At 41.2% G+C, this 18,403-nt stretch overlaps 1 protein-coding gene across 1 annotated transcript in view; it reads left to right on the plus strand.

The window, feature by feature from the left end:
• Galntl6 (polypeptide N-acetylgalactosaminyltransferase like 6) overlaps positions 1-3,321 on the plus strand; it is a 1,121,089-nt gene extending 1,117,768 nt beyond the window's left edge. The window contains exon 12 of the mRNA XM_032919234.1: positions 2,308-3,321. Within this exon, the coding sequence (XP_032775125.1) occupies positions 2,308-2,475 (168 nt within the window). The 3' untranslated portion in view covers positions 2,476-3,321. The remainder of the gene's footprint in view (positions 1-2,307) is intronic.
• Positions 3,322-18,403: the final 15,082 nt, after the last annotated feature.

Below are 18,403 nucleotides of genomic sequence, written 5' to 3' on the forward strand. Positions count from 1 at the left end.
CAATTTTCAACTCCTAAAAGGACACAAAGTACAAGCACAAGAAACATATTCTGGATTGTTCCCGTTCCACTAAATTTGCAGAGCATGCCTGGCTGTACCCGTAAGTGCACGTGTATTGGTCAGAACATGTGTTCCCACGAGGGTTTGGGAAACTACCATGAACTTATGGCTCAGAAACGAATGCTCAGAAAAATAGAGTACTTAGGAACTCTAGTTTGGCCTTTGTGTCCATGTGAGCACACACAGGCTGATGGGGATAAGAAATCAGAGAATATTCATTTTCATTACTGAAGTTTGGTTTCAAGGAAGTGCACATTTTTAAGGGGTAACTGGGGCGTCTGTATTTATGCATGAGCTGTTCATAAAGGTAGTAGGAAGAGAGATGCAGGAAATAAAGTGTGGAAGGAGGTCCATGTTCATGGAATAGAGCAAGTTAGAACTTAGCTGGTCATACAGAAATGATGCTAGACATGATAAATTTAAGAATGTTCTTTGAGGGGCCCATGAGAAGGCTCAGCAGGCAACCTGGCAACCTGCGTTTCATCCATTGTATCCACATGGTGGAATGAGAGAATTGAATCCTACACACTGTTCTCTGGCCTTCATACACACACACACACACACACACACACACACACACACACACACAGAGTGCACACTAAATCAATGTAAAAACATTAAAGGATGTTATCTGAAGGGATTTGGAATATAGCTCAGTGGTAGAGCACTTGCCTAGAATGCCCTCAGTTTGAATGGATTTGGTTCCCAGCATATTATACAGAAATGTAAAGCCACAAAGGCTGTTTGAAAACCTATTGACTCCATGTAGGTAAGCTGCAGGAAACTGAGAGGGAACGGTGATGAGAAATGCTAGAGGGGATGTGGGGATAAGGAAGGAAAACGCTGCCCAAGGTGTCACAGTGACTGTTGGGAGGAATGCCAGGAGCCCTCAAAACCACCTTCCTAGAATATGCTGTCTCCCCACAAAGGAGGGGAGTTTCCCAGGAAGTGTTCTGAGGTTCAGAAAGCAAAATCCACACCACTTTAAAGAGTAGAATAAAAAAAAATCTTTGTGTTAGCTTCAGTCCTTTGTTTACGCCAGAGATAGAAACATATCAAACGGCCACGGGTGCCTTTCTGCTTCCTTATTTCTCCTTTCCCTTCCTGCAAACATCCGGATCCCTCAAGGACATCAAATATTGGCTTAATTGAGTCTTAAAACCCAGGAACCCATAAATGTTTACAAAGGGTGGCTGAGAAACTCTTAATCCTTAAAGTGCTGTACATTTCCTTGAAGGAAAGCAACCAGAACAAGCAGATCCCCAAACACTTCCTAAGCTAAACCCTAAAACACGACTTGATGGTAAGTTTAAATGGTGTGGGGACCTTTTCTCAGATTGTAGACACTTTTAAAAAACAACCACAAACATGGTATGAGTAAGTATTTGATACTAAGGCAGAGTCCTTTCCTTTCAACTTTACTGTCATTCTTAGATGCACAATAAAAAGGCGTGTGTTCAAATCTGAGCTTGCTCAGGACTTAAACTTTGTGCCCCGGAAGTGAGCACCTTTTATTCACTGAGCTCTAAACTGTCTCAAGTAGTTGGGTGATTTATTTATGTATTTGTTTGTTTTTTATGGGCTTTTAAGTGCATATTACCTCTTCTCCTTTAAACAAAATCATCAGAATAATGTTATCTAAGCTCCCCCAACATCCATTGATATTAGACTGAAGACACCGACCCTTGACCAATAACAAATTTGACTTACCCAGCTATTACCCATGTGGCATTTGTCCCCACCCCTTCATTTATCTTCCACAGACAACAGCAGAGTGCCTGGCATTTCAACAAGGATTTCTTTTGTCTTTTGCAATTGACAACCAGTGCAAGATAAGAAGAATTTCAGTTGTTTTAGATGTGTCTGTTTATTATTTGCTTTTCTCTCAATTATAATGTGGTATATGTATGTGTGTATGTGTGTGTGTGTATGTCATATTTTATCCAAATGGCTAGAAGAAGCCTTTTATACTTGTTGGCAGCTGAACATGCAGCAAACGCTCACCACAAAACAAGAAATTAGCAAACCACTCTTTTTAGAAAAAAAAAAAGAATCAATGAATTTTTGTGTCAGATTAAATTGCCTGGGGAGTTATGGATCCTTTGAACTCTGATATTCTTTGACTTGAGAGCTATCTTAATTAGACTCTGAATATATATCCAAATATAAACACATATTTTACATGTATACACTTCAGGCTGTAGCATTTCCCGTGCATTTTATACTCCCTTTCTCTAACCCATCCAGGACAGAACATTATTCCATCCCGTGAGCAACAGCTGTATGGACTGCAACCCCGCAGAGAAGAAGGTTTTCATGGCCAGATGTGACCCTCTGTCCGAGACTCAGCAGTGGATGTTTGAACACATCAACATGACTGTTTTAGAAAAAATTAGCCACTATGCCATCTCCTAGAAAAGAAAGAAGAGCGATTACCTACAGGTTGCGAACTGTGTTGTTGCAGGCATCTGGGTCAAAGGAGTCAGGAATAACATTTCCAAGATCCAGGAAGCCTGGTTGTTGAAAGACGTGTGAAGGCCATGTTGACGTAGGCTGTCCGGGAGAAGTTCCTGCATCTGAAGAACTTGGCTGAGATCCTCACCAGCTGCTTCTGAGAACTGAGACTAGCAGTTCCCTTGCTGGCCAAGGGTAAAGATTACTTAGGAACTTTCACCTCGACTGCTGAGTTAATCAACCCTAGCATTTCTCAGGTCAAATCCTGCAGTAGTGAGTAGCTATGAATGGATCCTATTAATCGGGTGGGAGGGGGGTGGAAACAGAGCGCATGACTGCTCTGGCAACCTGAGGCTACCACAGGTCTAGAACTAGCCACGCTTAAGGGGTGAGCTGTACTCTTCGGTGCCATTCTCTAAGAGTGGGTTAAGCAGGTTTAACCCTTTCAAGTGCTGCAGATGATTTTAGAGTGCTCATACCATTTTTCTCTTTCCTTTTGTCTTCTCTTTAAACAAGGGTACATGGCGTTGAAAACTTACACTACATGCTCTCATTTACACATACTCTTCTCCTTCAAAGGCCCATGTTATCTGTCATGGTTCATTAGAGCTCATGGTTCACCAATTAGCTGAAGTTCTAATCCAGTGACCTTAGATGAATCCAGTTAGAAACAAAAACAGACCAACAAAACCTATGCTACCAGGTTACTCCAAAGAAAGATTTCACATAAGCAACAAAATATCCCACACACACACACACACACACACACACACACACACACACACACACACACACACACACACACACACACACACACACACACACACACACACACACCACACATACACACACGCATATACACACACATACACACATATACCACAGACACATACACACAAACTCACACACACACATACACACATACACACACACACACATCCACACATACACACACACATACACACACACACACACACACACGTACATGCACACAAGTTAGGGCAGAAATTTCCCTGGGAAATCTATTTTTACTTTTCTATTATTTTTAAATAAAAATCTGATGTTTGTCCAGTCATAATTTTTATTAAAGAAGGTATTGGAGTGGGCTCCATGTAATTTGTTTAGTCTATCTTAAATAAATCTTCACTCCAAGTGATGTGGAAGTGGCCTCATTCACTTTAATTCTGTTTAATTGGGGAACTTTAAGAGTGGTGTTATTTAATGATTAGTTTTGAAGCCCCTCCCTCTTATTGATAATAATGGTATTGTTTTATTCAGAAGCCCAAAAAGGGATTACATTTCTGATGCCATTTTCTGTTAATGGATAATATTTTAGGGGTATCAAAAAGAGAAGTAACTTCAAAACTAACTAAATTAGATATTTAAACCTTAAAATAAATTTTCCCTTTTCCATAATGATGGAGTGAGGAGAAGAAAGTGCAGGAAAGAAGATACATCTTTAGAGGGGAAAACCACATTTGCTATATAGTCTCTACTTGTGAGTCCAGCTTGTTCCTACATTGCTTCTACTGCCTTTTGATATTGTTTCCTTGTTAATAAAAATATATACATTGAGATGATCTATGTATTTTAGACATAGATCACTGAAGTTCAGAACAGGAAGATCCAGAAGAGTCTACCTTTTCTGTTGTTTATTTTGTTTCTCTTGTTTACTCTGTTTTTTAAAGTAAGTATGAAAAGTCCAGAGAGGCCCAGCTTCTGGTGGGGCTCATCACCTGGACGCCTCACCCCTGTACTTCCCTCAAGATGCCCAATTATTCAGAAGCCTAGTATATGACATATCTTCTTGAAAATGTGCATGATCATTTTCTGTCCTCTAACCCTAATCAAAACATGCATTAAACGACCCTGCTAAGAATTGGGGAAGGATTACGTCAGTATCTTTACTGATAATTTTTTCAAGCATTCTTCCAAAAAGCTGTTCTTAAACGGACTGTCACTGAGATCTTTTGTGTATGTCAAGTGATCTTGACACAGTTAAGATGCATAGTGGAGAAAATCAATAGTGAGAAATTATCCTGTGTGCAGAACATCTCTAAGGAGTGAAGAAGGATTTATCTCAGATGTTCCGAGACCAATCTGACTGGAGACACAGATGATTCTATAAAAACTCACATTATGTCATTAAACAGTTGATTGCTACTTACAATTGTACCAAAGACACACCCTGGGTTGCACACCCTGGAGGCACAGATTTGTAGTAATCTCTTAGGATGCTATAGTTATGGCAAACTCACCAGGCCCTACCCTAAGTGCTACAGCATTTTAGAGAGGTACACAGTGATCAGTCAAGATTAAACAGTATTTAAAAAATATTTTTTCTTTAAACACAGAATGAAAGCTTGGGACATTAAATCCGAAATTGAAACTTCGAACTTGGGGCCAGTCGTTAATTGTGTGCACCCTGGGAACGTACGGATGAGGTGGAGCCTGGGGTGTCTGCCCCTAAGCAGGACGACAGAGCCCTGCCCAGTAAAGCACATTGGAAAAGGTGTTTCCTATACCACTGGAGGGCAAGCTTCCACTTGCTTGAAATACACAATCTGTGAAGCATAAAACTATGTAGGTTTACACTTTCAATTAGCAAGAGGGATAGAAGAGTCCTCGGAAAGACTATTGTTCGTGGGAGTAAAATTCTTTGAAGAGTTCGATGGTAGCGCCCATATATTCTTTCCTCAGAATGAAGGGTAATATAAAGTTAATGCATCACAGAATTTGCTATTTCTCCATCATAAGAGGCAGTTCTGGTGGAAGTAAGAGAATAATTAATTTTAAAAACCCTTTCATGTATTTACAGAGGAAAAAAATGATGCTGTAACATGATGTTTCATGTTGGGAACTAAGAGTGTGATTCATCCTTCTTCAAGGCTGGAGGAGAACCTTGGCAATAATGATATACCGGCTTCTGTGTCTGCTGTTATTTACGGATAGGAATTGAATCACATGACTGTTTTTAAACGTATTCATTCTATCAGAAGCCCCGGTGAATAATGCAAGTTCCAGAACTATTTTGTGAATTGATAACATAGAACTTTATACAATAAATGAATAACACATAATGCAAAATGGACTCACAGTCAATGAAAAAGAAGTGTTAGCCCCATTATCTCTACTTTTCTTTAAGAAACATGAAAACGATGTCAACTTGACACCATTTTTTTCCAGTGGCAATTCTACCTTTTTAAAAGTAGCTGTCAAAATATAAGTATGCGTCGTATCTTCACATGGAAAACTTACATTTTTTTCTTCTGTGTTTGAAATTGAACCTAGGGTGTTGAGCGTACGAGGCGAGTGCTCTGAACTGTATTCCCAGCCCTATTTTCATCCTTCTAGAACTATCTATAAGAAAAGAGCAAAAAGGAATCTCGTACTTGAAAGCCCACCTCTATAAAGGCAGCAGATCCATCAAAAGAAACACTGACACTTTGATTCTAAAGCCTGCTGTCCATCAGTCACAGAGGGCTACTTCTGCACTGAGATGTTCCTCCCCCAATTCTTCACACTCCTGAAGGCTCAGAGAGGGGGTGTTATCACCCTGCCTCAGTTTTCCTAGAGTCAACAGTTTCCCTGCCCTTGAGTGCAGAAGAATGTTGGGTTCCCCACCCCCTTCAAAATTTAGGATCGTCCTTAAAAATATGACCTCGTGGCTGTTTATTTATCCCCACGAAGCTGCTCACTAAAAATCTCTTATTTTTTTCTCCTATTGGCTATATAAGGCTGTCCTGTAGGTAGCCAGGTGCTGAGACTATGCTGGAAACAAAGTCTTTAATATAAATCATGTAACGGAACACCTCCAAGGGAAATTTTAAGTGATTCTTTATGTCCTGTGAGTCGAAGCATGCGGGAAAGTGCATTGTCGTTTCTCTAGACACGAATGTGCACAGCCGTCCGCATTCAATGCCTGGGAAAATCCTACCCTCACAGACTGAAGGCTAACAGTAATTATTCTCCACGGGTGATGCTCTGGTTGAGGACACTGAAGCGTGACAAGTGGCCAGTGGCTCCCCCACTGCCAGCGTCGGAAGAGCGCTCTTTGATTTATGTCTCTAGCCTTTGCCTGCAGAACTCGAAGCTCTTTGCAACTCCATTTGGTAGACTTGACACCGGCCTGGAGCTCTGATTCGAGCCACTCATCTCTGCTCTTGACATTCCAGCTGGTGTGTCTGGTTCTGGGGCCGGTCAGCAGAGATAGCCTGCGCAGGTGTTTAACGCGTCTCTTCAGAGAATTCTGGAGACTTTTTCCTGTGTCCCTCCTACCTGCTGTTCCTCCGTCCCTTCAGCTCCCCACACTCTGGCTTTCTGGGATTTCCAGAGTTCTCCGCTATTCCCATCTGCTCCACATAACAAACTAAAGTAACCGACCTAGAACAGAAAGGCTGGTTTCATTTCCAAATCCTATTGCTAATGAGTTTACTCGCACACCACTCACCCTGGGATGAAAGCCAATCATAACCAAGATGTATAGGTTCTGGGTTTTCAGGGACAGTCACGGTTTATGTCTATTTACCCTAGGTCATTTATTCATAGTGCCTTCTTTTGCTCTTAAACATGACCTGAATTACGTAACAAATTGAATAGTCAACTTATTTATAATCTACTTGGGCTGCGTACAGTTCCTCTGTGGGATTTGCTAAGAAGTCTTTTGCTTCTTGATGTCTGCAAGAAATCAACTAACTTTCTTCCCTCCTAATGGAACCAGAGTATAGCCGCTCTGCTGGTAACTTTCCATTGCATCTACATGATAGCTGATGGCTTGTTTAATGGAAGAGTTATCACCAAGTCTTCATATATCTACCTGCCTAAAGAAAATTGCTGAATTAATACAATTCTAACTTAAATGGGTTTTTAAATAGAGTTTACATTTTTTTTTACTTGAAATATGAAACTAACACATTTCATACTTCTCCAAGTACAGACAGTAGACATCCTGTGTAGACTAAGGGCTGTTTGTCTAATTCTAATATGATGACATTACCGGATAAACATGGTTTCACTGTTGCTTCTGATTTGCAGAACCATCTTATATTTATTATCACATTCTGCCCAATATATTAATTCTTACAATAGATGACATTAACTATCCTTCTGAAGAAACTGCAAGACCCAGAGGAAAGAATTGTTGCAGAGTCCTTTGGCAAATTAGCAGAGTTGAGACTAGAACTCAGGCCTTCGGGGCTCAGTACTTTATCTGTCGTTCTCCTAGGTACCTCATATGTCCCAGCAGCGCTAAGTTACTTCACAGTAGTGTGATCCTTCACTCCTCTTGGGACTTGGGGTTTTAACCTCTCTATTGTGTTTGCTTTTCTTTGTACCTCTGTGTTTTTATTGGTTTTCCTACAAGCTTATTAAAGTAAGAACACCCAAATGGAATCCAGGATTAATCCCTCTTAATGAGATTTCCAGGGTCCTTTGAACAAAAGCAGTGAGCAACTCCAGCTATTTGTATAGCTGTCCATGCTAAATCCTAAAGCAAACACTGTGTGTTTGGGGATGGCTAATGAGCTCAGTCCTCAGAGGCAGAAATCATCCACCAAACAGAGACTTTGCATCTACTCCCATAGCAAAACCCTAAACTGACCTTCCCGTACAGCTGTAATCTAGGTCTTCAAGAGGGGAGCTTAAGGAGGATAGCCATGAATTCTAGGCTAGCCTGGACTACAGAGTGAGCCTCACTTCAAAGTGATGGGAATAAGCTGTGGAATGCCTCATCCTTTTAATAACACCATCTGTGAGGCAGAGACATGTGGATCTCTGTGAGTTCTAGGTCAGCCTGGAATTCAAAGTGAGATCCAGGCCAGCCTGGGGTTAGTAGTAGACCTTATCTAAGGAATGAAGGAGGAAGGGAGAAAGGGAGGGAGGGAGGAAAAGAAATTTTTGAAAATATATCTATGTCCCTTTCAATATTCTTCTGAGAATTCTTTTTTATTTAAATTTTATTTTTTGCTTACTCTCTTTACATCCTGCTCAATGCCCCCTCCCAGTCACCCACACACACAATTCACCCCCATCTTCCCCTCCTCTTCTTCTCTAAGCTGGTAGAGCCCGGGTGGGTATCCCTTAACCTTGGCACTTCAAGTCTCTGCAAGACTAGGTGCTTCCTCTCCCACTGAGGCCAGGCAAGGCAGCCCAGCTTGAAGAACATGTGCCACAGACAGGCAACAGCTTTTGGGCTAGCCCTTGATTGCTTGGGACCCATGTGAAGACCAAGCTGCACATCTGCTACATATGTGCAGGGAGGCCTAGGTCTATCCCATGTATCTTCATTGGTTGGTAGTTCAGACTCAGAGCCACAAGGATCCAGGTTAGTTGATTCTGTTGGTCTTCCTGAAAGGTTACTATCCCTCTTTGGGCCCACAATCCTTCCTTTTATTCCTCCATAACAGTCCCCATCCAATAAGTGTGTTTGTATCTGTATGAGTCAGCTGCTGTTGGAGCCTCTCAGAGGACAGCATGCTCCTGTCTACAAGCATAACAGAGTATCATTAATAGTGTTAAGGAGTGGTGCTTGCCCATGGAATGGGTCACTTCTGAGCATTCTTACACGTGCCATCTCTTCAGTATCAGAGACACCATGGGCACCAATTTCCCAGTGTGTGCCATCTTCCCAATAGCAGTCACTCCTGGGGGTTTTGGTTAAACAGATAATCAGATACCATCATGTAGTCTCAATACTAGACAAAATATTAAAACCGAGATGAGCTATAGAGACTAGAAATATGTTTCTCAGGGTTCCAAAAGCTGATGAGTCCAAGAGAAGAGAGCATTTAGATTCAGTGTCACATGAGAGCCCAATTTTTAGCTGACAGCCAGCTTCCTCTCTCTTCATTAATGACACAACTCTGGAGTATAAGGGCACCAATACTAATCTTACTGACTGTGCTCTTAATGACCCAATAAATTTCCAAAGGCCCACATACTAATACGACAGCCTTGGAGGCCAGGATTTCAACATAGGAAATGAGAGGGCATACACAGCTCCAGAGCATAGCACTAGGTTTACCCCAAAACTGCCAAGTCGAGTACTTCTACAATCAGACAAAACCCTACTCTCCCTCTCCCTCTCCGCCCCCCTCTCTTAGCTCTTAATTCCTCATGACTACTAAATCCATTTTTTATTCTCTGACACAACTGTCTTCTTCACAGATATAGATCGCAGATGTCCAGAAGAATGGTCAGTTGTAACGTAGAGTAAATTTACTTGGAGAGAAAAAGAAAATCCAAGAATATTTTATTTCCCACTCCTCTAGCTTTTATTAGGATAGTGGTTATTAAACTTCACCCTTTATAGCTCATAAAGGGATTGTCAAAAACAGATGGCTAGGCTGAAACCTTTTGAGTCTTTCAGTCTGAAATGAGGCTAAAGAACTTATATTTTAAACACAGTTGTTTCAAACTTATGTTTTGAACACAGTTGTAATATTGTTGCTGACAGATGGGGGAGTGTAGCTATTGGTTGGCTTGGACCAACAGTCTCAGCGTCTTGGAAATAAATACCTTTCTAAAGATGATTTTGTTAATCTTCATATAATATGTTTAGGAAGCGTTGGTTTTAGGTATCATTTCTAAGAAGTGGTAAATCCCCTGGCTGGCTCAAAATTCAAAGGAGCACAACAAACCAGTAAGAACAGCCAGACACCACACAGCTCTGTAAAGTAGGGTCACAGCACCAGAAAACCAAAAAGAGACAGCATTGTATCACCTAAGTCTCTCCTTTTTAAAAATTATATTTTTAGCTTTAGTGTATATGTATGTGTTTGTTGGGAGGAAGATGGAATATGTGGGAAGGCTTACTGCTTACAGCGGCCAAAAGAGGGTATTGGATCCCCTGGAGCTGGAATTACAGGCAGTTGTGAGCCACCAAATATGGCCTCTGAGAATTAACTCAGGTCCTCTGAAAGAGAGGTGCTTAAACTTGATGGCTGAGCGATCTCTCCCGCCCTCACTTAAAGTTCTAATTAAAGCACAATGAATAACAGATCAAGACCCTTATCTTCAATGCCTCACATGGAGTATTAATAACTCGATTATTACTGTCTCTCTCCCTCCGAACTGTTAGGGACCTTCGTAAAAGGTACCAAAAATCAAATAAGGTATAGCTTGCCTAAACAATTTCTTTACCATCACTCCAGACTTCACTCACTCTCAAGTTAATTCCTGGTGGGTCAGCTTCATTTTAAATACATATTGATATGGCTGAACTGTAGTTTTTCTATCTTTGAGGAAAGTTTTGTGTGTGTGTATGTGTGTGTGTGTGTGTGTGTGTGTGTGTGTGTGTGTGTTTAATTAAAACTCTTAGAACCAAGTGTAACACTACCTTGCTATGCTCAACCCAGTCCAATGACTTCATTAGAGACAGCCTCAGGAGGAAGGCTGGGCTTAGGCTCTCTGACCTTTAAACTTCTTTTTATTGAAAAGAAATCCTGAGGATACAGTGTACAGCACAGACAGGATAGTGGTTTCCTACTATGCACAAAACCCTACGTTTAATCCCCGGGACCATGGGGACCCTGATGTGATAGAGCTTACCTGTGACCTTTGGAAGGGAGGAACAAAAGTTCAAGACCAGACACACAGGATCACCCTCAGCTGTATCTTAACTCAAAGGCCACATAAAACTCTGTTGTGAATAAACAAACACTAAGGTTACTTTTTTCCTTTGTAGGCTGCTTATACCTCATTGTTAGCTTACAGCAATTCCACTAGGCTCCCCATAGGGAGCTAGCCATGGCTTACACCCTCGGTGACACCATTATCTGCTGCTATTACCTGAGGAGATAGCATATAAAAGAACCGCCCACCACTCCATCTCTCTCCTTCTCCCTCTCCCTTCTCCCTCTTCCCTCCTCCTCCCCACCCTCTTCTCCCCACCCTCTCTCTCCCCACCCCTCTCTCCCCCCCTCTCTCCCTGTCTCTCTCTGTCTGTCTCTGTCTCTGTCTCTCTGTCTCTCTCTATCTCTGTCTCTCTTCCCATGTGTTCCAGTTCAGCCTGTCTCTCCCCTTTTCTGGCCTTCTCTGCCTTGCCCCTTCTCTGCCCTACCCCTTCTCTGCCTTCCTGGCTCTGCCCCCATCTGTCTGCCTGTCTAGTGTCTCCTCTTTTGCCTCTAGCCCTTCTCCAGGCCCTCACTCCCCTCCCTTCCCACAAATAAGGCTCCTCTATACCAGATCTGTTGCATGCAATAATTTCACAGGGGGAAACCTTGGCATGGGCCCACTCACTGCGTTATATTTCATAAACTCATCCTGTCTGCAAAAATAAAATTTTAATTTTAAATACTTTTTCAGTTTTTTTCCCTTCTTTTTAGCTTATTTAAGTTTTGGTCAATAACACCACACAGAATAAGTTCTTCTCATTATCTTCTTTGAATATTTTTCTTTAATCATTTTGTATGCTACAGACACATGAAAAAGAATTCATGGGAAGTCTGTTTCACTTTTTGCTATTCAAATTTCTACCACCCAGAAAACTGATGTGGAATTTATAAAGTGCATCTGTACCAATAATCCAGACCATATATATTTATATTTTATGGTGCAAAAAAAAAAAATGCTGTCCTCAGACAATGAATGCCTTCACTCATAAAATGTTTACCAAACATGGATGTCTAAGTTTGACCCTCAGAACATATGTAAGATGCTATTTGTGGTAGCTTGCTTATAAGCCCACTGTTCAGAAGAGGGACAGGCAGATCCCTGGGGCCTGGCTTACCACCCCGGCCTAATGCAGGAGCTCCAGGCTGATACGAGACTCTGCTTTTAAAAGGAGGAAGGGGTGCTGGAGAGATGGCTCAGTGGTTAAGAGCCCTAACTGTTCTCAAAGAGGACTTGAGTTTCATTCCCTAAACCTCCATTGGGCGGCTTACAATGAAACTCCAGCTCTAAAGGAACCCACACCCTTCTCTAGCCTCCGAGAGCACCTGTACAAGTGCCCACGCCCACCATCGAATATAAACAATAAAACATAATCTTAAAAAATAAATCTTTTTAAAAAGAAGAAAAGATAAGATTAACCTCTGGCTTCCACATGCCTTTGCCCATTCACATGAGCACACAAGCACAAATGTATACACACACACTCGCATACACACGCACGCACGCACGCACGCACGCACGCACGCACATACACACTGCAGATCCAAAAGCTCCCCTTAAAATCAAAAGGTTAAGCAGAGCATCTGGAAATCAAAAGGATAGAGTTCTGTAACTAGAATTGTCAATTCCGATAAGAAGCAAAGACTAAAACTCCTAGCTATGTGCACCAACCTAATAAAATAGGGATTAAAGGAAGTAGGAAAGTGTCCAGGGCTGAGTGTTGGAAAGACAGAAAGAAAAAAAGAAACAAGAAAGCTTCAATTTTCCTAAAAACAATTTTTTAATGTCCCTGAGGAAGCAGCAGGGAAGTGCCTGAGTGACAGAGATGTCAGAGAAATGACCTCAGCAAAGAAGTGCTGTGCTTGGAGGAAGGCAACACACTCATTATTCTCTACCCGCCAGCAAACGGTGAGGGTCGGGAGCAGGCGTTCTCCAAACACATATTCAGTCAAAGATGCGATTTTTAAAGAAGGGAAGCTCAAAGGAGTAGTGAGTGATGAGAGGCAGTCACTGAAGTGCTTAAAATAAAACCATCTCTGTGGTGATTCATCTGGAGAGCAAACGCCTCTGGTTAAGACAGAACTGAGGTGCGGTCCTTTGACTGGGTGTGACAGACTGGAAGAGCTAATGACCTTGTTTCTCCATGCCTCAGGCATCAGACCTCTGCCAGGAACCTGCCCATGGGGTCTGGGATTTAAACTCCTCAGGGAAGAAAGCTATCAGGAGAAAGGAGCCACAGCTTCTGGAGACTGACGATCTCTGTCTTGACAGCACTGCACTGTTTGCTCTCTGGCCCATCCTCTACATCAGAGCTGAAGCACTGGCCAAGATGGAAGGCTTTGGCAAAATCATACTGCTCCTCTTTTTGTTTGTTTTCTAAACCATCCTTTATTTCTTTTTAATTTTATATTTATTTACATCTCAAATGCTGTCCTCCTCCCAGTACACCCCCCCAAATACTTTATTCCTTTCAACCCTGAATCACCCTCCAAGAAGAACATGAAAACATCAGTGAGTGTCATTCCTTTGGGGCCCTGAAGATGAGAGGCTCTGTCAGTCACATCCCGACTCTTCTGCTTACAACCATCTTTGTCTGTCTTTTTCCCCTGTGCATGAACTGTCTTGTCTACCGTTGGTAATTTTCTCGGATGACCCAACACCCTCTCTAGATTCAACTCAAGATGTGTTTATTGAATATTAAAAGAAATGAGGCCTGATATAGGCCTGCTTAGCTATGAAAGCAGCCGCTGCTGTCTTTCATTCCTGTTTGACAGTGGGCCAATACCCATTCTTCTAAACAGTCTTCTCAGGGCTGTGGTAATGGTGAAGTATGAAAATGAACATGGAATCGCTTTGTAACTTGCAAGCAAGGACATACAGGAAAGCAGTTAATATTTAACAGAACCCTATCCCACCACTGAAAGCTTATCTAAGTGATTCTCAGACTGTGGCGTCAACCTTACACAATTTGGGGAAGTGGAAAGGTGTTCTTTATCAGGAACACTGGAAGGACTTAATGGGAAGAGAGCTAATGACTGTGTTTCTTCAGTCCTTAAACATTAGTCAGCTACCAATGAGGGAAAACTATGAAAATCAAGACAGGAAACAAGAATACTCAGTCATCCTTAAAGACTCTGAACGAAAGATGTGGAGACAAGATGCACTGTTAAAGCAGAACCCATGTAGCCAACCTTTGATGGTTCACAAGAGTGTACCTGGCACTGAATTCTTAGATTCTTATTGGGAAGGTCTTTAAAATCAAGAACATGGCTTATGCCTTACTGGGAAAAGGCACTTCCCTCCAGCTTGATGATCTGAGTTCAATGCCTGGAATCTTATGCTGGCTTAGTTTTATTTCAGTTTGAATCATCTCCAGATGATTCAACTGAGAAATGTCCCCACCAGACTAGCCCAAGGCAAGTCTGTAGTGTGTTTTCTTGGTTGATGATTGATGCGGGAAGGCCCAGGTCACTGTGGTACCATCCCTGGGCTTGGTGGCCCTGGGTGCCACAAGAAAGCAGGCTGAGAAAGCCACAAGAACAAGCCAGTAAGCAGCAATTGGCCAGGCCTTCTGCATCAGCTCCTTCCCTGATGTCCCAGAATGACAGACTACACAGTGTAAACCAAGATAATTCCTTTCCTCCCTAAGTTGCCTTTGGTCATGACACTTCATTACAGTGACTGAAAAGTAACCAAGACAAACCAAGATGGTAGAAAGAGAGAACTAAGCTCTGGGAGTTGTCTTCTGACTCATACACATTCACAGACAAACGCGTGTGATGCCGTTTGTAAAGAATTTGTTTCTTTGGGCTGATTCTACATTTGCATGTGAAGTTTTGTCTAAAATACTATCATAATTATGTTATAATAGCTAAGCTACTCACTGCTTGAAAATGTCTCTTTGTTTATCTTATCAGGTCTATCAATATTATTCACAGTTTAATTTAGAATTATATATACATATATATATATATATATATATATATATTATACATGTATGTATATTAGAATACCAGGCTTGGAGTGTGGATCAGCTGGAAACATGCCTTCTTTACATGATTAGGGCTCTGTGCTTGGATCCTCAGAACTGAATTGAGAAGTAGGGGCAGAAGGGTTGGAAGTTCAAGGTCATTTCACCTAACATAGGGCATACCAGGCTAGCCTGAGATACTTCAAATTCAACACAAATTAACCGATTTTATTTTAAATGGTGTTTTAAAAAATGCAATAGCCTTCTGCTCCTTATGTATTAAATTATATAACCTAATCAAAGTGTATAAAAAATGAAAGTTGAGTTTATTATACAGTCGAGTCATGATATACTTTGCCCATTATTAAAATTATTGTATTTGCTTTAAATATATTGCTACTAAAATTATAACTTACCAGAAGAATGAGGATTTTGGAAGGAAGTTGCTGTCGTGGAAATTTGCAATAAAACAAAATGGTGCAGAAGATATTAGGTTTTATCGCTAATTTAGTTCTTTGGGTTTGAACACTGAACCAAGGCTACCTGCTCTAATCAAAGCGTGGCAGGTAATGGCACATAGACTTGGCTGATAAATGTGTCTCATGTTCAGAATATGAGGTGAGCTGTGTTTGTTCAGTTTCATTCCATTCTGAGACAAGTGAAATTGAGGAAGTTCTGCTATGAAATGAAGCTATTTTCTACAGTTTGTTCCTGACAAGGTATATTGCAACCCTAACCGGAAAAAAAGGGGGGGAGAGACAATTAATCATCCTGCTTATAGCACGTCGACCCAACAGAAACAAGATAAGCAAAGAAACACAATGTAAGGCTTTAAACTGCTTTCCAACAAGGGCTCCTTAGAGGCAGGAATCGGCCGATTCAAAACACATTAGTTGATGCTTGGTGTCTGTTATTGTTGAATGGATAATGAGCAGAAAGCCCACTCTCATGCACTACTCTGACTATTTCCCATGACTATCCCTTGACAATGGAAAGCAGAAACAAAGAGAGAAAACAGAGGGTGAGAAAGAGAGAAAGAAGGGCAGAAATAACATGATAATGCAAAGGCAACCCACGCTCTCCAGCACAAGGAAGCATGCCTTAACTGGATGCTCTTATTTCTGTGCGTCTATCTCTTTGTCCCGGTTGCTTCAAGAGAAAAACAAAAACAGAGAATATGTGAAATTCGTAGCTTTGGCAAGTGAACAAAAATAAGTCTCCATAAAAGAGCTCAAATCCATGTCTACTTTGAACCTTGTAGAATTCTGAGACTCCGTACTCATATGACCCTTGCTCTCTCCCCATTTGGAAGAAGCAGGGCTCATAATGGGCTGCCCTCTCCCACTCAGGCTGACATTTTAGCCTATTCTAAAGGCACACAGCAGCAATATTCACCAGAAAGAACACAAATACATGGGGGCGTCCATTTAACTAATGAAAATGGCAAGTATAGACTTGTTCTATTGAGTCACTTGGGGGAGATACACATCCTAATGGCTTAGACTTCAGTAAAGCAAGGCAGGAGGGACCCATTGTGTAGTAGTTTTAGGACTCTTCAGTGCTAATGGAATGAGCCCTAATCCTTCTAAGAGAGCCCCAGGGAACCAGAAGCTTGGGGAGACAAAGAGCTAGTGAAAGCAGAATATCCACTATTTTCATATTATCCATTTGTAAGCAGGAGCCTGGGACTTGAGAGCCTTGCAAGTCATTGATATTGATTTCCAAAACTAATTAAGCAACAAGAAATGCTTAAAACTGACAAAGGAGACATGTCAAAGGCAAACACTGGGCTCTCGTAGCCACAAAAATTCTCCAGAAGAAACTAAAGAAGTTACTGACTGGCCTATAAGCTCGCTTTCATCTTGCTCATGTTGCTGAACCACACAAATGGAAAAGAAGCCAAAGCCATGGTTTTCATTATTCCCCTAATGGTGACTGTGTTGACCCCAGGTAAGAAAGACACAATGCTTTTGAGCAGCGTTGCTAATTCGAAATCACTGCAAGAGGAACGACCTCAGCTACACTTGCAGGAAAGCCAGGATTTGTCTGTGTTTCCAATTTCAATGTCACCACCTCTAATGTTGTAGAAGTTTGGCTTTGCTTCTAATTAGCTATAGAGCCAAAGGCACATGACTTAATGATTTTATTTTAATTAATCTATGTCTTTGAAGTGGTATAGCTGGGTCCTCAGATAGTACTATGTCCAATTCTCTGAGGAACCTCCAGACTGATTTTTAGAGTGGTTGTACCACCTTGCAATCCCACCAACAATGGAGGAGTGTTTCTTTTTCTCCACATCCTTGATGGCATTTGCTGTCACTTGAGTTTTGATCTTAGCCACTCTGACTGGTGTGAGGTGGAATCTCAGGGTTGTTTTGATTTGCATTTCCCTGATGACTAAGGATGTTAAACATTTCTTAGGTGCTTCTCAGCCATTTGGTATTCTTCAGTTGAGAATTCTTTGTTTAGCTCTGTACCTCATTTTTAATAGGATTATTTGATTCTCTGGACTCTAACTTCTTTGTATGTATTATATATTAGCCCTCTATCAGATGTAGAATTGGTAAAGATCTTTTCCCAATCTGTTGGTTGCCATTTTGTCCTATTGATAGTGTCCTTTGCCCTAGAGAAGCTTCACAAATTTATGAGGTCCCATTTGTTGATTCTTGATCTTAGAGCATAAGTCATTGGTGTTCTGTTCAGGAAAATTTCTCCCTGTTCTTATATGTTCAAGGCTCTTCCCCACTTTCTCTTCTATTAGTCTGAGTGTATCTGGTTTTATGTGGAAGTCTTTGATCCACTTGGACTTGAGCTTTGTACAAGAAGATAAGAATGGGTCAATTTGTATTTTTCTACATGCTTGTTCCAGTTGAACCAGCACCATTTGTTGAAAATGCTGTCCATTGAATGGTTTAAGCTCCCTTGTCAAAGATCAAGTGACCATAGGTGTGTGGTTCATTTCTGGGTCTTCAATTCTATTCCATTAATCTACCTGTCTGTCTCCTCTGTACCAATACTATACAGTTTTTATTATAATTGTTTCGTAATACAGCTTGAGGTCAGGGATGGCGATTCCCCCAGAAGTTCTTTTATTGTTGAGAATAGTTTTCACTATCCTGTTTTTTTGTTTTTGCTTTTTTGTTTGTGTTTTTTGTTATTCCAAATGAATTTGCAAATAGCTTTTTCTTTTTTTCTTTTTTCCTCCATCTTTATTAAATAGGGTATTTCTTATTTACATTTCATATGTTATTCCCTTTCCCGGTTTCCATCCCCCTAACGCCTCTGCCGTCCATTCTATACTCCCAATAC

The sequence above is a fragment of the Rattus rattus genome, chromosome 13 (assembly GCF_011064425.1).
Source record: "Rattus rattus isolate New Zealand chromosome 13, Rrattus_CSIRO_v1, whole genome shotgun sequence".
NCBI lineage: Eukaryota > Metazoa > Chordata > Mammalia > Rodentia > Muridae > Rattus > Rattus rattus.